At 47.4% G+C, this 22264-nt stretch overlaps 1 protein-coding gene across 1 annotated transcript in view; it reads left to right on the forward strand.

Moving 5' to 3' along the window:
• MEGF8 (multiple EGF like domains 8) overlaps positions 1-22264 on the forward strand; it is a 338669-nt gene that overhangs the window by 12619 nt on the left and 303786 nt on the right. Inside the window, exons 3-6 of the mRNA XM_069201403.1 lie at positions 8129-8292; positions 9670-9876; positions 9963-10143; positions 10667-10755. Coding sequence (XP_069057504.1) covers positions 8129-8292; positions 9670-9876; positions 9963-10143; positions 10667-10755 — 641 coding nt within the window. The remainder of the gene's footprint in view (positions 1-8128; positions 8293-9669; positions 9877-9962; positions 10144-10666; positions 10756-22264) is intronic.

Genomic DNA, 22264 nt, shown 5'->3' on the forward strand with positions numbered 1-22264 from the left:
TTGACACATTGAGCAATGGTGTTTCTTGCTTGTGTCCTCTGATTGCCCCTTACGTATGTGCCTCTGTTGTCTACAGTCCCAGTCGTAGGTCCAGAGGCATAGTTCACACAGCTGCAGGGTTACCCCTACATAAATCATTTTGCACAGGTCCTTCATCAGCATTCTGATCTGTCAATGGATATCTTTATCCAGACTTAGGGAATGCAGTTGTGCCAGGTTTTCCAACCAATCGCTGACTATACTATTTAATTCCCATTTTGTTTTTTTGTATGCAGATGATGTAGCATGTGGCTCTCTGAAAATATAGGACAGCTCCTCTGTTGTTGGACTGGAGTCGGGCACTGTGTTAAGATGCTGAAGATGGTTTCCATCAATGGGTTCCATTTTGCTGCACAATGTCTTATGTGGCTTCTGTGCAGAAAGCTGTGTTTTGGCTATTAATCATAAGTTATTCTTGCACCCGTATGTAAAGGTAAACTAAAACAATGGTTGTGAGAGATTTGGGTTTGCTCAGTATGTTAGATATTCCTCCTCAAATTTTTTTTGTTCAAGATAATCTTTTACCACGTGCATGTCCTAACCGAGATGTTCTGCAGCATCATTCTCCCCAGGCACCTGCCTTTTTCTCCTGCGATTAGTACCTTGCCCAAAATATATGGCTTATAGGTGTCTTTGTTGAGCCACACAATGCCCTTATCTCTAGCTAGTTCAGTAATATTGAGGTGACCAATGTGTCCTGCCTGTCAGCACCCCATACCTCAAGCCCCCTGAAATTGTGGTGAATCACATACATTCTGTAATAAATTCAGTGGTAAGGATGTTTGTGACAACTGCTCTGATGCATTTACTATCACCTCTTGTTTCAGATGCAGTAAAAAAGGCCAATTTCCTTCTAGTCTTTCTGATAGGCCCCTTTTGGCTGTTCACAATCACCCTGCTGCTTAAGTCGGCACAGCCAGACACTTGTTTTCTGTGCACCCAACTCCTTTTGTTAGAGGCACTGCAGCGGTCTAGTGTTGATCTGAGATTTATTGTAGGTCCTGGTGTCTTTGAAAGAATAATGATTTTCTGCGCCATTCTTGGGCACTTTCCATCACTTACAGATCAGTTTGTGGCTTTTTGATAGTTTATAGAACAAAGGCTGCATGTCTTCAACCGCCGACATTGTGACTGAAACAGGTGTCCGCCTTTCATTCATGTTTCAGCTCCTCTTTACTGTGGGTCACCTTCAACCCTTGTTGGAGATTATCTGTTTTCAAAATAAGCTGTGGTTGAGCTTAAACAGAGGTTGTTGGATATCAGGAACATATGAGGGTGGAAAGGTGACAGATGTCTCCTTAGAAAAGAGAACTGCAAGAAAGGCATGTGAGCATTCATGTGCTGACGGTGTGTGTAAGGAGTGGTCATTACTGGCATTGAGTGCCGTTGAGCTTTGAACTGAAGTGGTTGGTGCAGTGGGTGAGGATAGACCTCTTAACACAATTGTACTAAAACTAAAAACAACAATGAAGTTTATTTGTGGAAAAAGTATATGTACTCCCTGGTTAGGGGAGGGACTGTGGTACTAGTTTTTCCCTCCTCGTGGCCCTTAAGAGACTTGGGTAATGTGGTATTATCGGTGATGTCCTTTGATGACCACATTCTTTTTTTTGGATAGATTGCTCTTACATGTGGCCTCAAAGCCCTTTGGTTCTACTATATGGTCCATAGCACTTTTGGTGTTTCTCAAGGATCTTCATTAATCCCTTTGCTCTTTGATACCTATGTCCTCCCCCTTGCAAACATCGTTGAAATGTTTGGTCTCTCTAGAATCTCATAAGCTGACGATACTCTGATTATCATCTCCTATCCCCATCCTCTGCCATCAATCCATCTTAACTCAAAGCATGTCTAACGGCTGTTGCTCAGTGGCTAGGCACCAGTTGCCTTAAACTTAATGGTATTAAAACGGCGATCTTAAGAGTAGGGAACCAGCTCAATCCCTTTAGACATCTTGCCCCTAGTGTGTACACTCTTCCCCTGCGAAACAAGAACAGTATGTCTGTAGATATATTGCCATACAAAGTACTAAGTTGAGTTATAACATTGTACGGAATATGTGTGATAGTTAATTGAAATATAAAGTCAAATAGGCAATGTAAACGTAAGAAACAAGTATTGTAATATAAGTGAAAAAAAAAGAAGTGGGAAAGGAAAGGTAGCAAGTGTAGTAATATTATGTATTAGGAGCCTTGTAAAAATATATAACAACTTTTACCATTATCAGATATTGAATATAAACAAGTTGAAAAGTGTATGCGAAAATTATTAGTAAATTGTCAAGAGAAATATGATACATATTTTTTAGCGTGGCATGTTTAGTGAGCAGCATCCAAAGCTGAGTGCGCCGATTTCATAACTGTACCAAGTCAATTTTGTACTAATCGAGTCTGTGATGATAAAATACAACATTACACCAGCATAGAAGGTTTATATTGTCCGAAGGTTTCCAGATGGAAGTAATAACTGATATGGGTAGAGAAGTAGGGAGATCACCCAGTTTTCCAAGTGGTTTTTGCAAAGTCCAGTGGCTATGTGGACCACGAGGAAACAGTAACTCCAGTGAAAAGAATCCCAGAAAGAAGATGTGTGTGAACATGTAAAAAAAACACATGGAAATGTGTACCCGGATGATTGTGGCAGCGCCAAAAAGTCTCATGTTTAATAAGTTTATGTAGCCATGCAGGCATATAAAAAAGCCTATTATAGAAAAAATACAAGGTTTGTGTGAGAATGGCAGTGCGTACTGTGGAATGAATTTTACTCCATATTTTATCTCAGACTAGGGTTGACAGGAGAGTCCAAAATCTGTTTCCCATAATGTCATGGTGTGAGTTGTAGCTCTGATCGGGTGGGTTGAATCAGAAGCTTATAGATATGTGCCGCTTTAGACTGAGTGGTATTTGCCAATGGGTGAGGAGGGGAATTGGATGCAGTGGGAGTGTTGAAGAAAAATTGATTAGTTACTTGTTGAATCAGATTACAAAGTTTCTGGTACTGAGCATGCATAGTAGATGGAAAAATGTATGTATGGGGGCAGTTGAGAGAAAGGAATCGTAGAGCCAGATTGGTATATTTGAGAGATGATGATAATACTTTTTGTCTATGCCTTCCAGTACAAAGTTCTTCCTTTTTGGTTAATTTAATTTGTTATCCCAAATTGGGCTTTTAAAAAATTGTTCTGTGGCAAAGAGGGAGAACCAGTGTTAGGTAACCAATATTTGGGAGGACTTGTCATGAAAAGAATGTGTTTATGTGGAAAGGTTGTTACTGTTCCAGAATGAACCAAAGTTTCTATGGAGCATCAGTCAATGAAAATAAATAGGGTTGTAATTGCCTAATCCTCAAAGCTTTTTGATAATTCGAGAAATCAGGAAAGTTAACACCTCCTAAGGTTTTAGGAAGTTTCAACTTTGAAAAAGATTCGAGGAGATTTGCCATGGATATACAAATAGGAAGCATCATGAGATAAAAATAGAAAATGGGGAGAAAGCACCATTTTGATGGTATCAAGTCTGCCCCACCAAGAGACGTGTGACTGAAACCGTTTCTGTGTAAGGTGTAGGAGTTTGTCGGAGAGGACCTCTGAATTAATTTTTAGTGTATGTTTAAGAGATTGCCAATACCAAATGCCCAGGCGTGTAACTTGATTCAAGTTCCATGAAAGACCTGTTTCTTCGTATTTTTTGTGCAATATTTATTAGGGGGCAATACCTCCAGTTTTTTTGTCCTTGTTTAGTTTATATCCGTATCCCTCAGAGTAGAGATGAAGTCCTGAAGAGAGCTCTCAGGACGTGACATGAACAAAAGGATATAATCTGCATATGCAGTAAATTTGATATGGGCATTAATAAATTTAAAACCAGTAAAGTCATCAGAAGTTTTCAATTAGTAAAGGAAGGGTTCCAATGCTAAAACAAATGATAAAGGGCAGCCTTGATTGCATTCATCCTTCGAGAGAAAAGTAGGGGGCTCTAATGCCGTTTACTAGAATCAAAGATTGGGGTGATGAATACAATAATGAGATAAGATGAAGAAATTTAGAACCCGTTCCATGTCATTGTAAAGCCATCATTAAAAAAAAATCCCAGCCTACCCAATCAAATGTGTTCCAGAGGAAATGCTGGTAGTGCTTCCTGTACCTTATGTGCTTTATTGATGATTTTAAAAAGTTACAAGAGTTGTCTGCGACATTCCTGTTTGGAATTAAGCCCGATTGGCGAACATCAACAAGGTTAGGCATAAAAGGAAGTAAGCGAAGAGCCAATGCTTTGGAAGAAACTTTACAATCTGTATTAATCAGAGAAATTGGTTTATAATTCTTGCAGTGAGTCAGATCACAATCTTATTTAGGAATTCAGCAAATAGTGGCTTCTAGGAAAGAGCCTGAAGCGCAGTTTGAGTTAATGTGTTTCAGCCATTCAAAAGAGTTTTCGTAAACAACTCACGTCCTGGGTATTTTATCTGCTTGCCTGGTTTTGGTGCCGAGCATCTTTTCTGCTGGTATTGGAAAACCCTATTTGGGCAGCCATGCGCTTTACAAATTGCAAAAAAAACAAAAAACATGTCAATCAGCAACATGATTGTTGTGGGATATTTAGGTATATTCACATAGTTCTAGGTTTCAGGACGGTTGGCAAGAAAACATCAGCCTGAGATCTTGAAACTCTCAAGTTAATTTTAACTTTGACACAGTAGCCCAAAGGACATTTGGGCCCTGATTCTAAGCTTGGCGGGCGGCGGTAGCCAGCCCACCAAGCGGGAACCGCCAGAAGACCGTACCGCGGTCAAAAGACCGCCGCGGTCATTCTGGGTTTCCCACTGGGCTGGCGGGCGACCGCCGAAAGTCCGCCCGCCAGCCCGCCTAGCGGGAAACACCCTTCCCACGAGGAAGCCGGCTCAGAATGGAGCCGGCGGAGTGGGAAGGTGCGATGGGTGCTGTTGCACCCGTCGCCAATTTCAGTGTCTGCAAAGCAGACACTGAAATTCTTTGTGGGGCCCTCTTACGGGGGCCCCTGCAGTGCCCATGCCATTGTCATGGGCACTGCAGGGGCCCCCAGGGGCCCCACGACACCCCATACCGCCATCCTGTTCCTGGCGGGCGAACCGCCAGGAACAGGATGGCAGTATGGGGTGTCAGAATCCCCATGGCGGATTCCCATGGGCAGCGGAAAGTCGGCGGTACACCGCCGGCTTTCCGCTTCTGGCCGCGGCTGTACCGCCGCGGTCAGAATGCCCGGCGGAGCACCGCCAGCCTGTTGGCGGTGCTACCGCCAACCTCCGGCCTGGCGGTATTTACCGCCAGGGTCAGAATGACCCCCTTGGTCTCTTATGTGTTATTGGCAAGTGTTTGGTGTCGGGTCACAATCGCCCTCCACCCGCTGTGCCGATCCTGTGCCTGACGGTGGGAGTGTCCATGGTTAATGTTGCATGCTTCCAGGTCCATCAAGAATAGGAGTGAACAAACACCAATGACGGCTTCGTATGCTGTTTAGTTCTCATAACCAATGTCACAATTTTCTTCTGATCAGAAAAGGCCACTCAATATGCTGAGAGGTATTTCTGCGCTCAGAGATGAGGTATTCAGTTATGGCTGTCCACGCTTCTCTTCTGTCAGTGGTCATTGCTCATTCTCTTTCTCCATGTTCAGTGTCGGCTACCTCTTTCATTGGTGCCCACCTTCAGTATCCAGTGCGCTCTTCTGACCTCGCCACCTTCAGAATTCGTTTCTTTCTTTCTCAGCTCCCCATCTCTCGCACAACCCATGCAATGCTGTCATTCGTTATTTATAAACCGCTTTTTTTGTTTATTGCCTGTGTTGTGATTCTTCAATCATTGTAAGAAACCATATTATCTTTTTCTACACTACCCACCAATGTCTGCGCATTAATCTCGGTTTTATTTCTCTCACTCAGTGAAATGTTGTGTATTATTCATAGTACCTCAGCTGATTCTTAAAGGTGGGTGATTTCAGCTCTTATTTAGAAACCCTAGACCAACTTAAAGTTTTTCCAGGAGATTTAAATTTACAATTTAACAAGAGTAAACTGTAGACTGTCCATCAATCCGGGCATCTTTCGGGTGCCATTTTCTTCTCCCCTGACTCTCAGTATGAGGCTGATCACTTTATTCCGCTTTCCCAGTCTGACCTTCTGTGAGTATCATTTACTTTTAGAATACAAAGAAGTAAAAAAAAATAAAAAATGTAAAATTGCAGATAGAAACTGGAGTGCTTTCTCCATTCTGGAAGCGAGTTAGTATACGGCACTCAGCTTTTACCTAAAAATTCACATGATCTCAACAAGGCCCCGACTGCTTTTAAAACCCAACCCCCCTTTTGGGTAAAACATTTCTTGTTGCATGAGGTAATCATTCTGTAAAACCTTTACACGAAAAAATCCCAGACTTACCCTAAAATTACGCATTTGGAAACTGAAATACAGAAGAGCTGAAAGGAAATGGGGGCTGAAATATACAGTGAGAAAACCAGACGGGTGTATACTGCAGCTGTAGCTCTGTATGAAATCAAAATCATATTAGCAAAATATAAGCATTACTCCGTATTTCTGCAGCACCCAATACTATACAAGAACTCTTTAGGACAATTGATGAGCCGGAAGCTTCATTAACCCAAGAAAAGGAGTTTGAACTGCAGCGGATGGATACTGGGAGCTCACGTGTGATGCAGGGGAGAGGATGTTATAGGCAGCAAAGACGCAAGTGCACATTCCGAGAAGAGATATGGTGCTCACAGCGAGGATCTTAAATATCATGGAAAGAAAGGGTTGAAAATTGTGCTGAAGCTCTTCCTAAGAAAGAGCTGTAGTGTGGAATATAACCCCTTTATTGCGCCTAGAGGTCTATACTCGGAGCCTATCCACGGGTGTTATGAGAGCTCCATCCTCACCCAGCCGTCACACACTCGCGCAAGGGCACTCGCTTTCACTTGGCATTCTCCTGCATCTGACATGCACGCACGCACGCACACGCACGCACAAACACACACACACAAACACGCATGCCAGACACTCACAAGCAAATAATAATACAGCAGCCCCCTTTCTCTTCACAAGATCCACCCCAAACATTAATACCTACCTTAACAAAGTAATTGCACTTCACAGTATCGTTTCTAAAGAACAGGAAGAAAGTGCTCTTTCACACAAAAAACAGTTTGCTAAGGCACACTGACATTCAGACATGGTTGCCTCTGACAATAATCTGAGGTGTCTGTGGTTTACCATACTCCAGATAGGAATCGCCATGTCAAAGGAAACAGTCTGCGGTTGTCCCACAACTTATCTGCTTAAAACAGTCAGACAGCAGTTGACGGACCTTAATCCCCTGATCTCGCCCTCAGGAGGCCTCGCCTACTACCACCTCTAAATTCGAGGCCTCTGTGCACACACCAGCTCAGCCATGCACTCCATAGCATACAACATCATTTGAAGCCAACACAACTATGAGATGTTTTACGATGTTTGGCTATGAGAGCATTTGAACACACATCCATTAAGCACACTCACTTACACAAAGTGCAGACTGACACAATATGTGCAAACTCCTTTACACATTAATGCCCCGCCCGTACTATGCACCTGAAATAAAAAGTCAGATGTTTGGGGGTGGGGGGGGGGATGCGGGGGTTGAGTACGAAGTGCGTTGGAACACTGAGCGCTTGGGCGATAACATCAGGGGGGCAAAGGATGTTGGGTAGCTAGAAAAAAGTTGCTTAAAAGTTGGGGCTGGCTTTTAGAGCTCTTGCTGTGACTTATTTAGCAGAGTGCCACAATGCAGACAGGAAGGTGTCCGAGCTAAGAGAGAAGATTGTGGTCACTGAGGTGATGGTGTGTTAAGTTGCATAATGCAGGAAATGTATTAGTTGTGCAAATGGGAGATGCACAAATAAAACAGGGATGTTTTGTCTCATGCAGGCCCAGAGTGAAGATTTCTTCTATTGTGGTCACAGGAGGGATAGTAGTTGCATAGGGACCATCATTCCATGTTGAGCTTCATGTTAACTTTTCAGCCTGTTTTCCATCCTTAATCCTCTCCATAGTGTTTTAATGTCTCTTTGTTGTACCTCCAGCTCCCAGTAGCAATTATCGTGTGATTCTGACTTTCCTGTTCATGGACACGGAGTGCACCTATGATTATCTCTTCATCTACGACGGAGACTCCTACAGCAGCCCCCTGCTTGCCAGCCTGAGTGGTAGCACTGTGCCACCCGTCATTGAGGCTACCTCCGGCAAGGTATGTGGGCAGCCTTTCAGATCTAGTGCTGTACCAGATTATCAAGAAAGAACTAGAAGAGGAATTTAAGGAGGTGGACACTGACTGTCTGACCAAAAATGTGGACGAGTTGATATCAGAAAAAGGAAAGCTGCAAATGGGGCAGGGGGGGGATGCTGGGGGGTTGGTTTGTGGGGTGGAGGGGGGGCGGGACAGGGCAGAGGTACAGTACTGCCAGTGACACATCCGTAGGGAAGCTCCTGAAAGAAGCTAGAAGAGCTACACCTGTAGTGTTCCCTACAAGAGGACTCTCAGGAAGCGCCATAGTTATCCATTCATCAGAACAATTGAGGATAGTAGGCCCAAGTTGTTGCAGACAGCAGACCGCTACATTGCACTATATTGTCAACAAAAAGAGCAAATTCAAAAAGACATTTGATCATACTGAAAGGTATGACAGTACTTTTGGTGTTCTGTCTGCCTCCGAATTGTGTGTCTTAGGACCATAGACTTTCTTTCTGGTACTCATTTGAAGCCTTCTGCCCTTAAACCATTGTGTTTCTAAGGATGAGAGTGTTTAACGTTTTTTTCTATCAGTGCTTCTAGGTCCTCCATCTCTTTCCTGTACTTGAGCTGTATGTTGGTACAGAAGCTGTTCATAAGCTCTTAGCTGCGACAGAGTGTAGTTGAGATGTTTTGCGGTATAGAAACTGTACTGTAGCTGCTTATTCGAAGACTAGCTGTCCCTTTTGCTCGTTGCTGGTTCAGAAGAAATGTTTGGAGCTTATGGTTCACATTGGAGCTGTTTTTGTGTCTAGTCTGCCCTACTTTATTTCACCTTCCTTCTCTTATTTCTTCCCCTTTTCTCTTTTCCACCACCTTGGTTCACAGCTTATTTGTTCTTCCTGTATCTCATCTTCACCCATTTCTTCCTGTTGCTCTGCTTTCAGGTTTCCCTCTCTTCTCTGTTTTATATCCAACATCTGGTCTTGGGTTTTTCTGCTCTGACATTCTTTGATTTCTCAAGTCGCTATCCTGTTGTCTTTTATATTATTCTCAATTCAGATTTTTCCATTTTCTTCCTTGTTCACCTCTCCAACCACTCTTCCTCTGTGTCTTTCTCCCTTCTCTTGCTTTGCTTCTTGTTATATGTTATTCTTCTTTCTCGCCCCTTCTGCCCTACCCCGTGTTCTCCATGTGCATTTCTTCTTTCTCGCCTTCTCCCTCCCATTTTCTCCTGTTTACGCCCCTGGTTTTTTGACAAGGGGCGTAAAAAACTTCTCAGGTTCCCTCTTTTTTCTGCTTTGCTGATCTGTCTTCTCCCTCTTCTCTTAGCTTCCTGCCACCTTTTCCTTTATTATCTCTACCTCTCTAATGTTTCTTTTCTTCCTCATTCAGATGCTCCTTCATCTGTTCAGTGATGCCAACTACAATCTCCTTGGTTTCAATGCCACCTATGTGTTCTCCTTCTGTCCTCTTGGCTGCTCTGGGCATGGCTCATGTGAAGAGTCCAGTCTATGTCAGTGCTACCCAGGCTGGAGTGGAGAGAGCTGTGCAGTTCCAGACTGCACCACCTACTGCACACAGCACGGATCCTGCAACGAGGTTTGTGTACCACCCTCATGTGTGTGTGGTTTAGAATGTCTGCTCCACTTACCTTCTCTTGATTCCCTACTGTCTTTCACCCACAGGATACTCGCCGGTGCCAGTGCCACCCTGGCTTTGTGGGTGAGGCCTGCAATCTGTCACTGACCGACAACCAGGAGGCAGGAAAGTGGTACAATGTCAGCAGTCAGGACGCTAAGTTCACACCTCGCACAGCTGCAGCTGGAGGCTTTCTGGCACCGACCAACGCTTTGTACATCTTTGGAGGTCAGAACATATTTCACATCTTGGGTGGGAGTTGATCCAATATTGCTCTTAAGGTGCTGAAAAGTGGAAGAGTTTTATTACTTCTTGCCAAGCAACGTTGTGGTGTTTTGGGAAAGTCTCTCTACGCTTTTGAAATTGATTCAGTCTGTCTCCTAGTCTTGACATCCTCAGTCAGGTAGCAGATGTCTGTAACCTTGTTCTTCTACTCGTACGGGTGATGGATCTATAGAAACTACATTCTTTTGGCCTTTACTTATGATGTAAAGTCAATTTCCTTTGGTGGAAAGGAAGGCAACAGCAAATATAAATGACTATTAAATGATTCTTCTCTTGTCTGTTCCTGGATTTTGGGATGAAGGCACTTGATCTCAGATTGCAGGAACTTGTTTTGTCATCACATGGAAATTGTCTTTTGCACTGTACAATACAAGGCATATATTATCTCCATGCCCTATATTCTTAATTACTTTGATTGTTGAGTGTTTCCTGTTTGTTCATATTAGCTCTGAATCTCCTTTCTCAGGTCTTGATCTTAACTCTGCCCTGGGTGATCTGCTGCTCTACAACTTCACCTCCAATGTCTGGGAACGCAGAGTCCTCAGTCCGTCTCCGGTAAGTCTTTGGCTGATCTCTTCAGAATCCCCAGTTCATCTCATTTAGGTTCTTTCCCTAGATTGACTCCGGATTCTGCTAGGCTCCCCTGATCCTTAGATGTGGTGTCTCTGCATGGCTTTGTGAAGCTGCTCCACTAGGTCTTTACTTGTTTTCTATCTGGACCTGTGCTTTTTTTCGACCCCTGGACTGTACAGTAATGCAAACCCACTGAAGCTCCCCTAGTGTAGCCCACTTGCTGCATGAGGCCACAGCTCTGCTGTCTAGGAGGCACCCAAAGCGCACCCCTCGTTGCAGAAGTGACTAATATTGTTAATGAACTTTGTCGCAATTAATGCCCTGAATATTTGATAGCCTTGGGAGTTCAAGTAAAGGCCTCACTGACCCTCTTCTCTAAGTCAGTCACTTGTGAGCTAAAGTGGTCAGCCGTCTCTGTGCCTTAAGGGTCCACCTTCTTTAACTTTCTGGGGACATCTCTGTCCTCTGAGTCCCCAGGGGCATGTCTCCATCCTCTAAGCCCGAAAAGCCTGCCCCATCTCCAGTCTGTAAGTCCCGGAGGCCTGGCCATCCTCTTAGGCCTGGCAAGGGCAGTGTTCAGAGTTTCGGGTAGCCTGTCTCTTTCCTCTGATTCCTTTGTGTAAAGAAATGGCTCCCTGTTGCAGTTACCCCCCACTTTTTGCCCGATACTGATGCTGACTTGACTGAGAAGTGTGCTGGGACCCTGCTAACCAGGCCCCAGCACCAGTGTTCTTTCACCTAAAATGTACCATTGTCTCCACAATTGGCACAACCCTGGCACCCAGGTAAGTCCCTTGTAACTGGTACCAAGGGCCCTGATGCCAGGAAAGGTCTCTAAGGGCTGCAGCATATCTTATGCCACCCTGGGGACCCCTCACTCAGCACAGACACACTGCTTGCCAGCTTGTGTGTGCTAGTGGGGATAAAATGACTAAGTCGACATGGCACTCCCCTCAGGGTGCCATGCCAACCTCACACTGCCTGTGGCATAGGTAAGTCACCCCTCTAGCAGGCCTTACAGCCCTAAGGCAGGGTGCACTATACTACAAGTGAGGGCAAAGGTGCATGAGCACTATGCCCCTACAGTGTCTAAGCAAAACCTTAGACTTTGTAAGTGCAGGGTAGCCATAAGAGTATATGGTCTGGGAGTCTGTCAAAAACGAACTCCACAGCTCCATAATGGCTACACTGAATACTGGGAAGTTTAGTATCAAACTTCTCAGAATAATAAACCCACACTGATGCCAGTGTTGGATTTGTTAAAAAATGCACACAGAGAGCATCTTAGAGATGCCCCCTGTATTTTACCCAATTGTTCAGTGCAGGACTGACTGGTCTGTGCCAGCCTGCTGCTGAGAGACAAGTTTCTGACCCCATGTGGTGAGGGCCTTTGTGCTCTCTGAGGACAGAAACAAAAGCCTGCTCTGGGTGGAGGTGCTTCACACCTCCCCCTGCAGGAACTGTAACACCTAGCGGTGAGCTTCAAAGGCTCAAGCTTCGTGTTACAATGCCCCAGGGCACTCCAGCTAGTGGAGATGCCCGCCCCCTGGACACAGCCCCCACTTTTGGCGGCAAATCCAGAGGAGATGATGAGAAAAACAAGGAGGAGTCACTGGCCAGTCAGGACAGCCCCTAAGGTGTCCTGAGCTGAGGTGACTCTGACTTTTAGAAATCCTCCATCTTGCAGATGGAGGATTCACCCAATAGGATTAGGGATGTGCCCCCCTCCCCTCAGGGAGGAGGCACAAAGAGGGTGTACCCACCCTCAGGGCTAGTAGCCATTGGCTACTAACCCCCAGACTTAAACGCACCCTTAAATTTAGTATTTAAGGGCTCCCCAGAACCTAGGAAACTAGATTCCTGCAACTTACCGAAGAAGAAGACTGCTGAGCTGAAAACCCCTGCAGAAGAAGAAAGAAGACACCAACTGCTTTGGCCCCAGTCCTACCGGCCTGTCTCCTGCCTTCTAAAGAAACCTGCTCCAGCGACGCTTTCTCCAGGACCAGCGACCTCTGAATCCTCAGAGGACTGCCCTGCTTCAAGAGGAACAAGAAACTCCCGAGGACAGCGGCCCTGCTCCAAAAAGACTGCAACTTTGTTTCAGAGGAGCAGATTTAAAGACCCCTGCAATCCCCGCAAGAAGCGTGAGACTTGCAACACTGCACCCGGCGACCCCGACTCGACTGGTGGAGAAACAACACCTCAGGGAGGACCCTCCGGCGACTCCGAGACTGTGAGTAACCAAAGTTGTCCCCCCTGAGCCCCCACAGCGACGCCTGCAGAGGGAATCCCGAGGCTCCCCCTGACCGCGACTGCCTGACTCTAAAATCCCGACGGCTGGAAAAGACCCTGCACCCGCAGCCCCCAGCACCTGAAGGATCGGAACTTCAGTGCAGGAGTGACCCCCAGGAGGCCCTCTCCCTTGCCCAGGTGGTGGCTACCCCGAGGAGCACACCCCTTGCCTGCCTGCACCGCTGAAGAGACCCCTTGGTCTCCCATTGACTCCCATTGGAAACCCGACGCTAGTTTGCACACTGCACCCGGCCGCCCCCGCGCTGCTGAGGGTGTACTTTTTGTGTGGACTTGTGTCCCCCCCGGTGCCCTACAAAACCCCCCTGGTCTGCCCTCCGAAGACGCGGGTACTTACCTGCTGGCAGACTGGAACCGGGGCACCCCCTTCTCTCCATTGAAGCCTATGCGTTTTGGGCACCACTTTGAACTCTGCACCTGACCGGCCCTAAGCTGCTGGTGTGGTGACTTTGGGGTTGCTCTGAACCCCCAACGGTGGGCTACCTTGGACCCCAATCTTAACCCCGTAGGTGGTTTACTTACCTGCAAAAACTAACATTACTTTACCTCCCCCAGGAACTGTGCAAATTGCACTGTGTCCACTTTTAAAACAGCTTATTGTGTTTTATGTAAAAAGTATATATGCTACTGTGATTATTCAAAGTTCCTTAAGTACTTTAGGTTGAATTTAATGTCACTGGTGCCAAAGTGCAACTTTAGTAAAGTTCTGCTTTGTTGCCTTCAGTTCCCGTGCCCATACTGGTTACACACTTGGTCCTGTCGGTCCTCTGGGACAGATGTGCTAATGACTCTCCGAAAAGGACACAATAGGGGCCTGCTCTGGAAGGTGGTGTCACCTCCCTCCTGCTGGAAGCCGCACGGGTATTAGCCCAAACTGAGAGCTTCAGAGGTGCTAAGCTGCTTTTGAAGGGCAAATGGAAACACTTGGGATAGGGGATGCTCTATTGTTTAGGTAGACAGGCTGGCACTGGGGACAGGAAAGGGGAAATCAGTTGTTAAGCCTGTTTTCCAGTGGCATATAGCCCTCTTGGTAGCTGTAGGAAAGTGTTCCTTTTTGACATGGTCACCCCCACTTTTTGCCTGATATTTGATGCAGTTTCGACTGAAGGTGCATTGGGTTCCTGCTAACCAGGTCTCCAGTGCCAGGTCTCCCTCCCTGAAACTGTGCAACTTTTTCCCCAGTTGGCCAAACCTTTGGCCCCCCTATATGTCCTTAGGATATGGTACCCCTAGTAACTAGGGCATGGGTACCAAAGAGGGTCCCCAAGGGCTGCAGCATGTCATCCTCAGACAGCCCTCAACTAGCACATGCAGACTGTCATTACAGGATGTGTGCCTTGGTGCAGCTGAAAGTGAAAACACAACATGGCGCACCTGTCCCCTAACGCTGCTTGCAATATCTGTAAGTCACCCCTGCAGCAGGCCTTACAGCCCTAAGGCAGGGTGCATCATATTACATGTGGGGACATATCTGCCAGAGCAGATGTGCTCCTGCTATGTCTTTGTCGATTCTCAGACATATTGAGTGGACAGGGAAGCCATTTTAAGTACATGTGCTGGACATTGGTCAATACATATTCACAAGCAACAGGATGACTTCACTGAAAATAGGGATGTTCAGTATCAAACATCTCATTATTAAACCCTCACTGATTCTAGTGACGGATTGTTAATACATGCACCCAAAGGGCATCTCGGAGGTACCCCCTGAAAACCTGCTGTTTACTTGTGTGCTGGCTCATCCTTTCAAAGTGGCATCCCAACACCAGATATGTTTCTAACCCCCCAGGGGTGAGAGCCTTTGTTCTTGGACGGACAGAAATAAAGCCTGCTCTGGCATGGGCGTTAGCACATCCCTCTCAACAGGATGACCTGTGAATCTGCATTCCATGGCTGGGGGAGGGGCTTCAAAGAAATAGAGGAAGCCACCGGCCATATAGGGGGTGTAGTGACCCCAAGGGTAAGTAGCCCATTGACTACTACCCTACACTCCCCAATACTAAGTTCAGTATTTAGGGGTGCCCTAGGCACCAGGAAATCGGATCCGGCTGACCTTAAGAACAACACTCCAGAGATGCAAAAGCGAGAACTGAAGACTGGTGACAGACTCTGCACCAGCCTGCCTGCCAACTACAACAGTCATGCCAGTCGTCTCGTCCTCTAGCTTCCGAAACTTCCAAAAGCCTGGTAAGACTACCAGCCTTCACCCCAGTGGAGCAGTGAAGCTGCTTCCCTGTATCCTTGTGGGCATCCAAGAACCGCTGAAGAGGACTCCGGAGCACCAAAACGGCAGCCGGACAGCACAAGTGTGCCTGAGCCTCTTAGCCAATGTTGAAGTGGGCCAATGATGCCAACTTGGTCCCCAACCTCTCCAGAGATCATCATGGGTTTTCACCACTGCAACCTTAACTCTGACGCCTGCAGTCTCTATTCACGCATCCCCTCGACTGCCTTCGGTGACTGAAACCCTAAAGGTCTACTGCACCTCCGCACCTTGACACCCCGGACTGAGGAGAAGAGGACCACTGGGGTCTCTACTTCCCCCAGGTGTTTGAGACCTGAACCCCCTTGTTGGTTCACCCAGACTAATCCCTCATTCCTCGCCTGTTTCTGTGGGCCTCCTCCACCGTGACCACCACTGGGTACGGACACCCGATGGTCCATGAACCCTCTGCACCAGGCTGCCCCTAACCGAGTAGAAGAGGACCACTGTTGTCCCTCTGTCCCCAAGCATCACAAAAAGGAGCCCACTTGTTGGCTCACCCAAACTAGACACTTATGATGCTATTGTACCGCCAGCGGCATTTTGAGCCTCCCTATCGCCATGGTTTTCGTGGCGTTTGCAATGCAATGGAAGCCGCAGTGACAGTCTTTTGGCGATCGTCACCGCAGAGGTAGGAGGCATTTACTGCCAATGTCATAATGAGGGCCTTAGTCCTAACCTGCAGCCTCTTTCCAACTAGACCGATCCACACTTACTAACATTGGACACCCAAAACCGCACAACACCTCTGCATCCGGCTGCTCCAGTACTGCCTGGTGTGATCTGCTGGTGTGATCCTGACCCTTGCCCATTACTCACCTTAAGTCCAGGAGATTGGTCCCGTAAGTTGCTGTACTCTACCTGTTTGTCATGTTTGTTTTTCCTCTATAGGATTACATTGCAGCTTTCAAGAATTGTCAACTTTTTCTGAACTGTAAAGTTTTCTCTTGCAAAACATACTTACCTGATTGTGTTGATTCTGTTGCCTAAACATATATAAATAAATATTTATTTTTGTAAATTGGTGTGGATCTCTTTATTGAGTCGTGTCTCATTTATTGACTGTGTGTATTTGAACGTATCTGTAAAGAAATGGCTCCCTGTTGCAGTTACCCCCCACTTTTTGCCTGATACTGATGCTGACTTGACTGAGAAGTGTGCTGGGACCCTGCTAACCAGGCCCCAGCACCAGTGTTCTTTCACCTAAAATGTACCATTGTTTCCACAATTGGCACAACCCTGGCACCTAGGTAAGTCCCTTGTAACTGGTACCCCTGGTACCAAGGGCCCTGATGCCAGGGAAGGTCTCTAAGGGCTGCAGCATGTCTTATGCCACCCTAGTGACCCCTCGCTCAGCACAGACACACTGCTTGCCAGCTTGTGTGTGCTGATGGGGAGAAAATGACTAAGTCGACATGGCACTCCCCTCAGGGTGCCATGCCAACCTCCCACTGCCTGTGGCATAGGTAAGTCACCCCTCTAGTAGGCCTTACAGCCCTAAGGCAGGGTGCACTATACCACAGGTGAGGGCATATGTGCATGAGCACTATGCCCCTACAGTGTCTAAGCAAAACCTTAGACATTGTAAGTGCAGGGTAGCCATAAGAGTATATGGGCTGGGAGTCTGTCAAAAACGAACTCCACAGCTCCATAATGGCTACACTGAATACTGGGAAGTTTAGTATCAAACATCTCAGAATAATAAACCCACACTGATGCCAGTGTTTGATTTATTAAAAAATGCACACAGAGGGCATCTTAGAGATGCCCCCTGTATTTTACCCAATTGTTCAGTGCAGGACTGACTGGTCTGTGCCAGCCTGCTGCTGAGAGACGAGTGTCTGACCTCATGTGGTGAGAGCCTTTGTGCTCTCTGAGGACAGAAACAAAGCCTGCTCTGGGTGGAGGTGCTTCACACCTCCCCCCCTTGCAGGAACTGTAACACCTAGCAGTGAGCTTCAAAGGCTCAAGCTTCGTGTTATAATGCCCCAGGGCACTCCAGCTAGTGGAGATGCCCGCCCCCTGGACACAGCCCCCACTTTTGGCGACAAGTCCAGGAGAGATAATGAGAAAAACAAGGAGGAGTCACTGGCCAGTCAGGACAGCCCCTAAGGTGTCCTGAGCTGAGGTGACTCTGACTTTTAGAAATCCTCCATCTTGTAGAAGGAGGATTCCCCCAATAGGGATAGGAATGTGACCTCCTCCCCTTGGGAGGAGGCACAAAGAGGGTGTACCCACCCTCAGGGCTAGTAGCCATTGGCTACTAACCCCCCAGACCTAAACACGCCCTTAAATTTAGTATTTAAGGGCTTCTCTGAACCTAAGAATTTAGATTCCTGAAACTACAAGAAGAAGAGGACTGCTGAGCTGAAGAACCCCTGCAGAGGAAGAACAGAAGACACCAACTGCTTTGGCCCCAGACTTACCGGCCTGTCTCCTGCCTTCCAAAGAAACCTGCTCCAGCGACGCTTTCCAAGGGACCAGCGACCTCTGAATCCTCTGAGGACTACCCTGCTTCAAGAAAGACAAGAAACTCCCGAGGACAGCGGCACTGCTCCAAAAGAACTGCAACTTTGTTTCAAAGGAGCAGATTTAAAGCCCCCTGCAATCCCCGCAAGAAGCGTGAGACTTGCAACACTGCACCCGGCGACCCCGACTCGACTGGTGGAGAACCAACACCTCAGGGAGGACCCTCCGGCGACTCCGAGACCGTGAGTAACCAAAGTTGTCCCCCCCTGAGCCCCCACAGCGACGCCTGCAGAGGGAATCCCGAGGCTCCCCCTGACCGCGACTGCCTGAACTCCATTTCCCGACGGCTGGAAAAGACTCTGTACCCGCAGCCCCCAGCACCGAAAGGAACGGAACTCCTGTGCAGGAGTGACCCCCAGGAGGCCCTCTCCCTTGCCCAGGTGGTGGCTACCCCGAGGAGCCCCCCCCTTGCCTGCCTGCAACGCTGAAGAGATCCCTTGATCTCTCATTGATTTCCATTGAAAACCCAACGCTTGTTTCTACACTGCACCCGGTCGCCCCAGTGCCGCTGAGGGTGTACTTTTTGTGTGGACTTGTGTCCCCCCCGGTGCCCTACAAAACCCCCCTGGTCTGCCCTCCGAAGACGCGGGTACTTACCTGCTGGCAGACCGGAACCGGGGCACCCCCCTCTCTCCATTGAAGCCTATGCGTTTTGGGCACCTATTTGACCTCTGCACCTGACCGGCCCTGAGCTGCTGGTGTGGTAACTTTGGGGTTGCTCTGAACCCCCAACGGTGGGCTAATTTGGACCCAAACCTGAGACTTGTAAGTGATTTACTTACCTGACAAAAACTAACAAAAACTTACCTCCCCAGGAACTGTGAAAATTGCACTGTGTCCACTTTTAAAACAGCTTATTGTGTTTTATGTGAAAAGTATACCTGCTAATGTAATGATTCAAAGTTCCTAAAGTACTTACCTGCAATACCTTTCAAATGAGATATTACATGTAGAATTTGAACCTGTGGTTCTTAAAATAAACTAAGAAAAGATATTTTTCTATAACAAAACCTATTGGCTGGATTTGTCTCTGAGTGTGCGTTCCTCATTTATTGCCTGTGTGTTTGTACACCAAATGCTTAACACTACTCCTTTGATAAGCCTACTGCTCGACCACACTACCACAAAATAGAGCATTAGTATTATCTCTTTTTGCCACTATCTTACCTCTAAGGGGAACCCTTGGACTCTGTGCATACTATTCCCTACTTTGAAATAATGCATACAGAGCCAACTTCCTACAGTATCACACTCCTCTCTGATGAGCCTAAGGCTGCTCGACCACACTACCCTCTAAAAGAGCTCCTTTGGATTGCTAGAGCAATCCCTGTCCACTATTAAGGGAACCCCTGGACTCTTTGCATGATATATTTAATTTTGGTATCCCATGTAATGAACCAGCTCCCTACTGTAGCCGCACCTCTGGGTTGGGCTAGGGAGCTCCATGCGCAGAGTCAAGGGTCCTTCCATATTGGAAGTTGGCAGAATGGTGCATCCGGAGCTGCCCAGATGCCACACTTGGCAGGAAGTGGTCATCAGATGGGAGGGATCCTGGTAGCCCATTGGTCGCCAACCTCACTGTGCCTTGTGGGACTTTTCTGAGCAATAAGTAGGGCAACCCAAAGTCAGATCTTGACTGAACTGGAAGGGCAAAAGAAGGGCTGCCCTGCTTCACTGTGGAACATAAGAAAGAGAGTCTGCAGCGGTGTGGTCTGCACCTGCTGAACCTGGTGGCTAGCAAAGGAGAGGGACTGTGCCTGCTGTGTTCTGCTGAAGCATAAGCTGTCTCCAGAACCCAACCAAAACAAAGAGACTTCAAGGGTCGGTGAGCTAGCCTCCTGGTCACAGCACAGGGACACAACAGCTGAGAAGCCTGCTGGGGCTAATTGGTAGCCCAGAGACTTCAGCCTGCTTCCACCCGCTGCTGTGCAACACCAGGGACCAAGACCCGACACACAAAGTTGCACCTTAGTTTGCTGAGCTGTGGATTATCATCAAGGTGCAGCTGAGACTCCCAGAGGACGAGTTATGGACCCAGGAATGATTGATCTGTGACCACAATACTGGGCGACCGGTAGTCCAATGGTAACTGGACTTCTGCCAGCACCGAGAGGACCTATGATCAGGACCGCCTCACCCCCTTCATGGACCGAAAAGTAGTCTCAGCAAGACCCCCGTTAACTGCATCTCATCCACAGCATCCTTTGAGCATCTTCAGCATCCTTCATGCCTTGCATCAGGACCGCTGCCATAGGAAAGCCCTGCAAAGTCTGAAGGTGCTTGATGCTGACTGAAGACTGCTTCACCTGCTGAGGTAACTGTTTCTGAGGACCTTACTTGTGACTCCTGTAAATGACTGCATTACAACTAACCCAAACTCTTTAATGAAAAAGTTTCCGAGTATCAGATTTGTTTAATTTGCTAAAGCTTGTTCACGGTTGAGTAAAATGCTTTGATTTACTATACCTTGTAAATTATATATCTGTGGAACTCTCCGGTGGCTTTTTCATTTTGGTGTCTAAAAATGCCATCTATTTTTATAAATTGGTGTTGGATTTCTCTGGTGTCTTGTCGATTTTCTTCTTCAGTTGTTTTGGTGCCGTTCAATACATTACGCTCCTTTGTGTAACCCTTGTTGCTCAGAGCCACAGCTACCCAGGGCTGAGCTCAAGGTTTGAAGAACAAAACCTAATCATCCTAAAGGGGGTTAGTAAGTGCAGGAGGCAGTCTCAGTTCATGCTGCACACCTATGATGGGGCACCTATACTGAGTCCAGGCAACCCTCAGTGATAGTGAATAGGTGTCCAGTGTTGCAAAAATAAAGGATACTTTATCACAACACTATTACTAAACTAGCATTGGTGTATGTCCCTATGGCGGTATATATACACACAGTGTACACACAAAATAACCATCAGAAATAGCATAAAATACACAGGGCCCTATTGGGGTGGGGAGGACCATATACTAAAATGTGAAATGTGATCCCAGCCAAGGTAAGCGTGGTAGTTAGCTGGGGGCAGTTAGAAACACCAGAGGTACGTACAGTAGGTGACCCCAGCAACCAGGAGTAAGGTAGTTAAACACCCAGTTGTTCCATAGACTAACAGAGTAGTGGTTGGAGTTTGTGGAATTCAGGACCCTTCGTAGTGGACACTGAGGAAACCATCAGACTAGAGGATGGATGGAAAGTGTCCCTACCCCCAGGATACCCAGAAGACGGGTTTCTGAAGTCAATGGATGCCTCAGATTGTCCAGCTGCTGTCACGAGCCGTGGACCAGGCCAGTGGAACCCAGGGAGGATTCCGGGCGTGTACGATCTACAAAGAAAGGGGACAGAGTCCAGCACTCTTGGAAGTGCCCAGGTGGTGCAGGTTGCAATGCTCTTATTCTGAAGATGAAGTTGGTGCAGGAAGAAGACCAGCTGCGGGGTCCAGGAACTGCAGAAGATCCGAGGGTTCACCTATGAGCTGTCCCTCGATGGTCGCCGGATTGCAGGAGGATTACTGGCCAGCCAGGTCACCAACAAGCACTGGCAAGTGCAAACAGGAGTCACAGAAGAGTTTGCTGAGTTTTCAGGACCAGCAGGGTCCAGGAGACTCTACCCAGGAGGGGAAATCAGAGCTGGCCCTCGGCACACAAGAAGGCCAACAGAAGTCGATGGCGTCCCCACGAGTGACCCACAGACGATGGACAGAGGGAGGCTTCACCAGCACAACAAAACAGGAGCTGCAGGACAAGGGCTGATCTTCTCTTTGCAGAGTGCTGGGGGGCCAGGGCTTCTGGTGCCTGAAGATCCCCTGAAGGAAGAGTCAGCAAGTATTGGCAAGTGCAACAGTCATGGTGCACAGGGGTTCCAGTCCAGGGGCAGGAGCAGGGACCCACAGCCTCCCACGTTGGTTAGAAAACAAACTGGACCCAGATTAGGCCACAGACTCCCCACCTGTCATTTAGGCTCTCCAGATGGCCATGGACAGCAGACCCTACCAGCCGGTTGTCTTGAGGTTCCTATGGATGCAGGGGACTGACTCCTTCATGCCAAGGGAGATTCCTTTATGCTTCCTGGAGCAAACTGAGTCCTTTTGACCCTGCAGGATGCACAGCCTTGGATGCAGCAGAATTCTTGCAGGAACCCAGAGAAACAATGTTGCAATGGGAGCCTTCCCACCTGAAGCAGGCTTGTTTGGTTCCAGTGAAGACCAGCCACGGTGCCAGAGGCCAGGGGCAGAAGATGTCTTGCAGAGAGTTCTTTGGAGAGTCTTGCTTGATGAATCTGAGGACCCACCCGCGAGGGAGCCTTTAAGTAGCCCTAAAAGGGGGTTGATCATTCTCTGCAGTGACCCACTGATCAGAGGGGATCAGGGACGTCATCTACCTGGTCTAACCAGT

Source organism: Pleurodeles waltl, chromosome 7 (genome assembly GCF_031143425.1).
Source record: "Pleurodeles waltl isolate 20211129_DDA chromosome 7, aPleWal1.hap1.20221129, whole genome shotgun sequence".
Taxonomy (NCBI): domain Eukaryota; kingdom Metazoa; phylum Chordata; class Amphibia; order Caudata; family Salamandridae; genus Pleurodeles; species Pleurodeles waltl.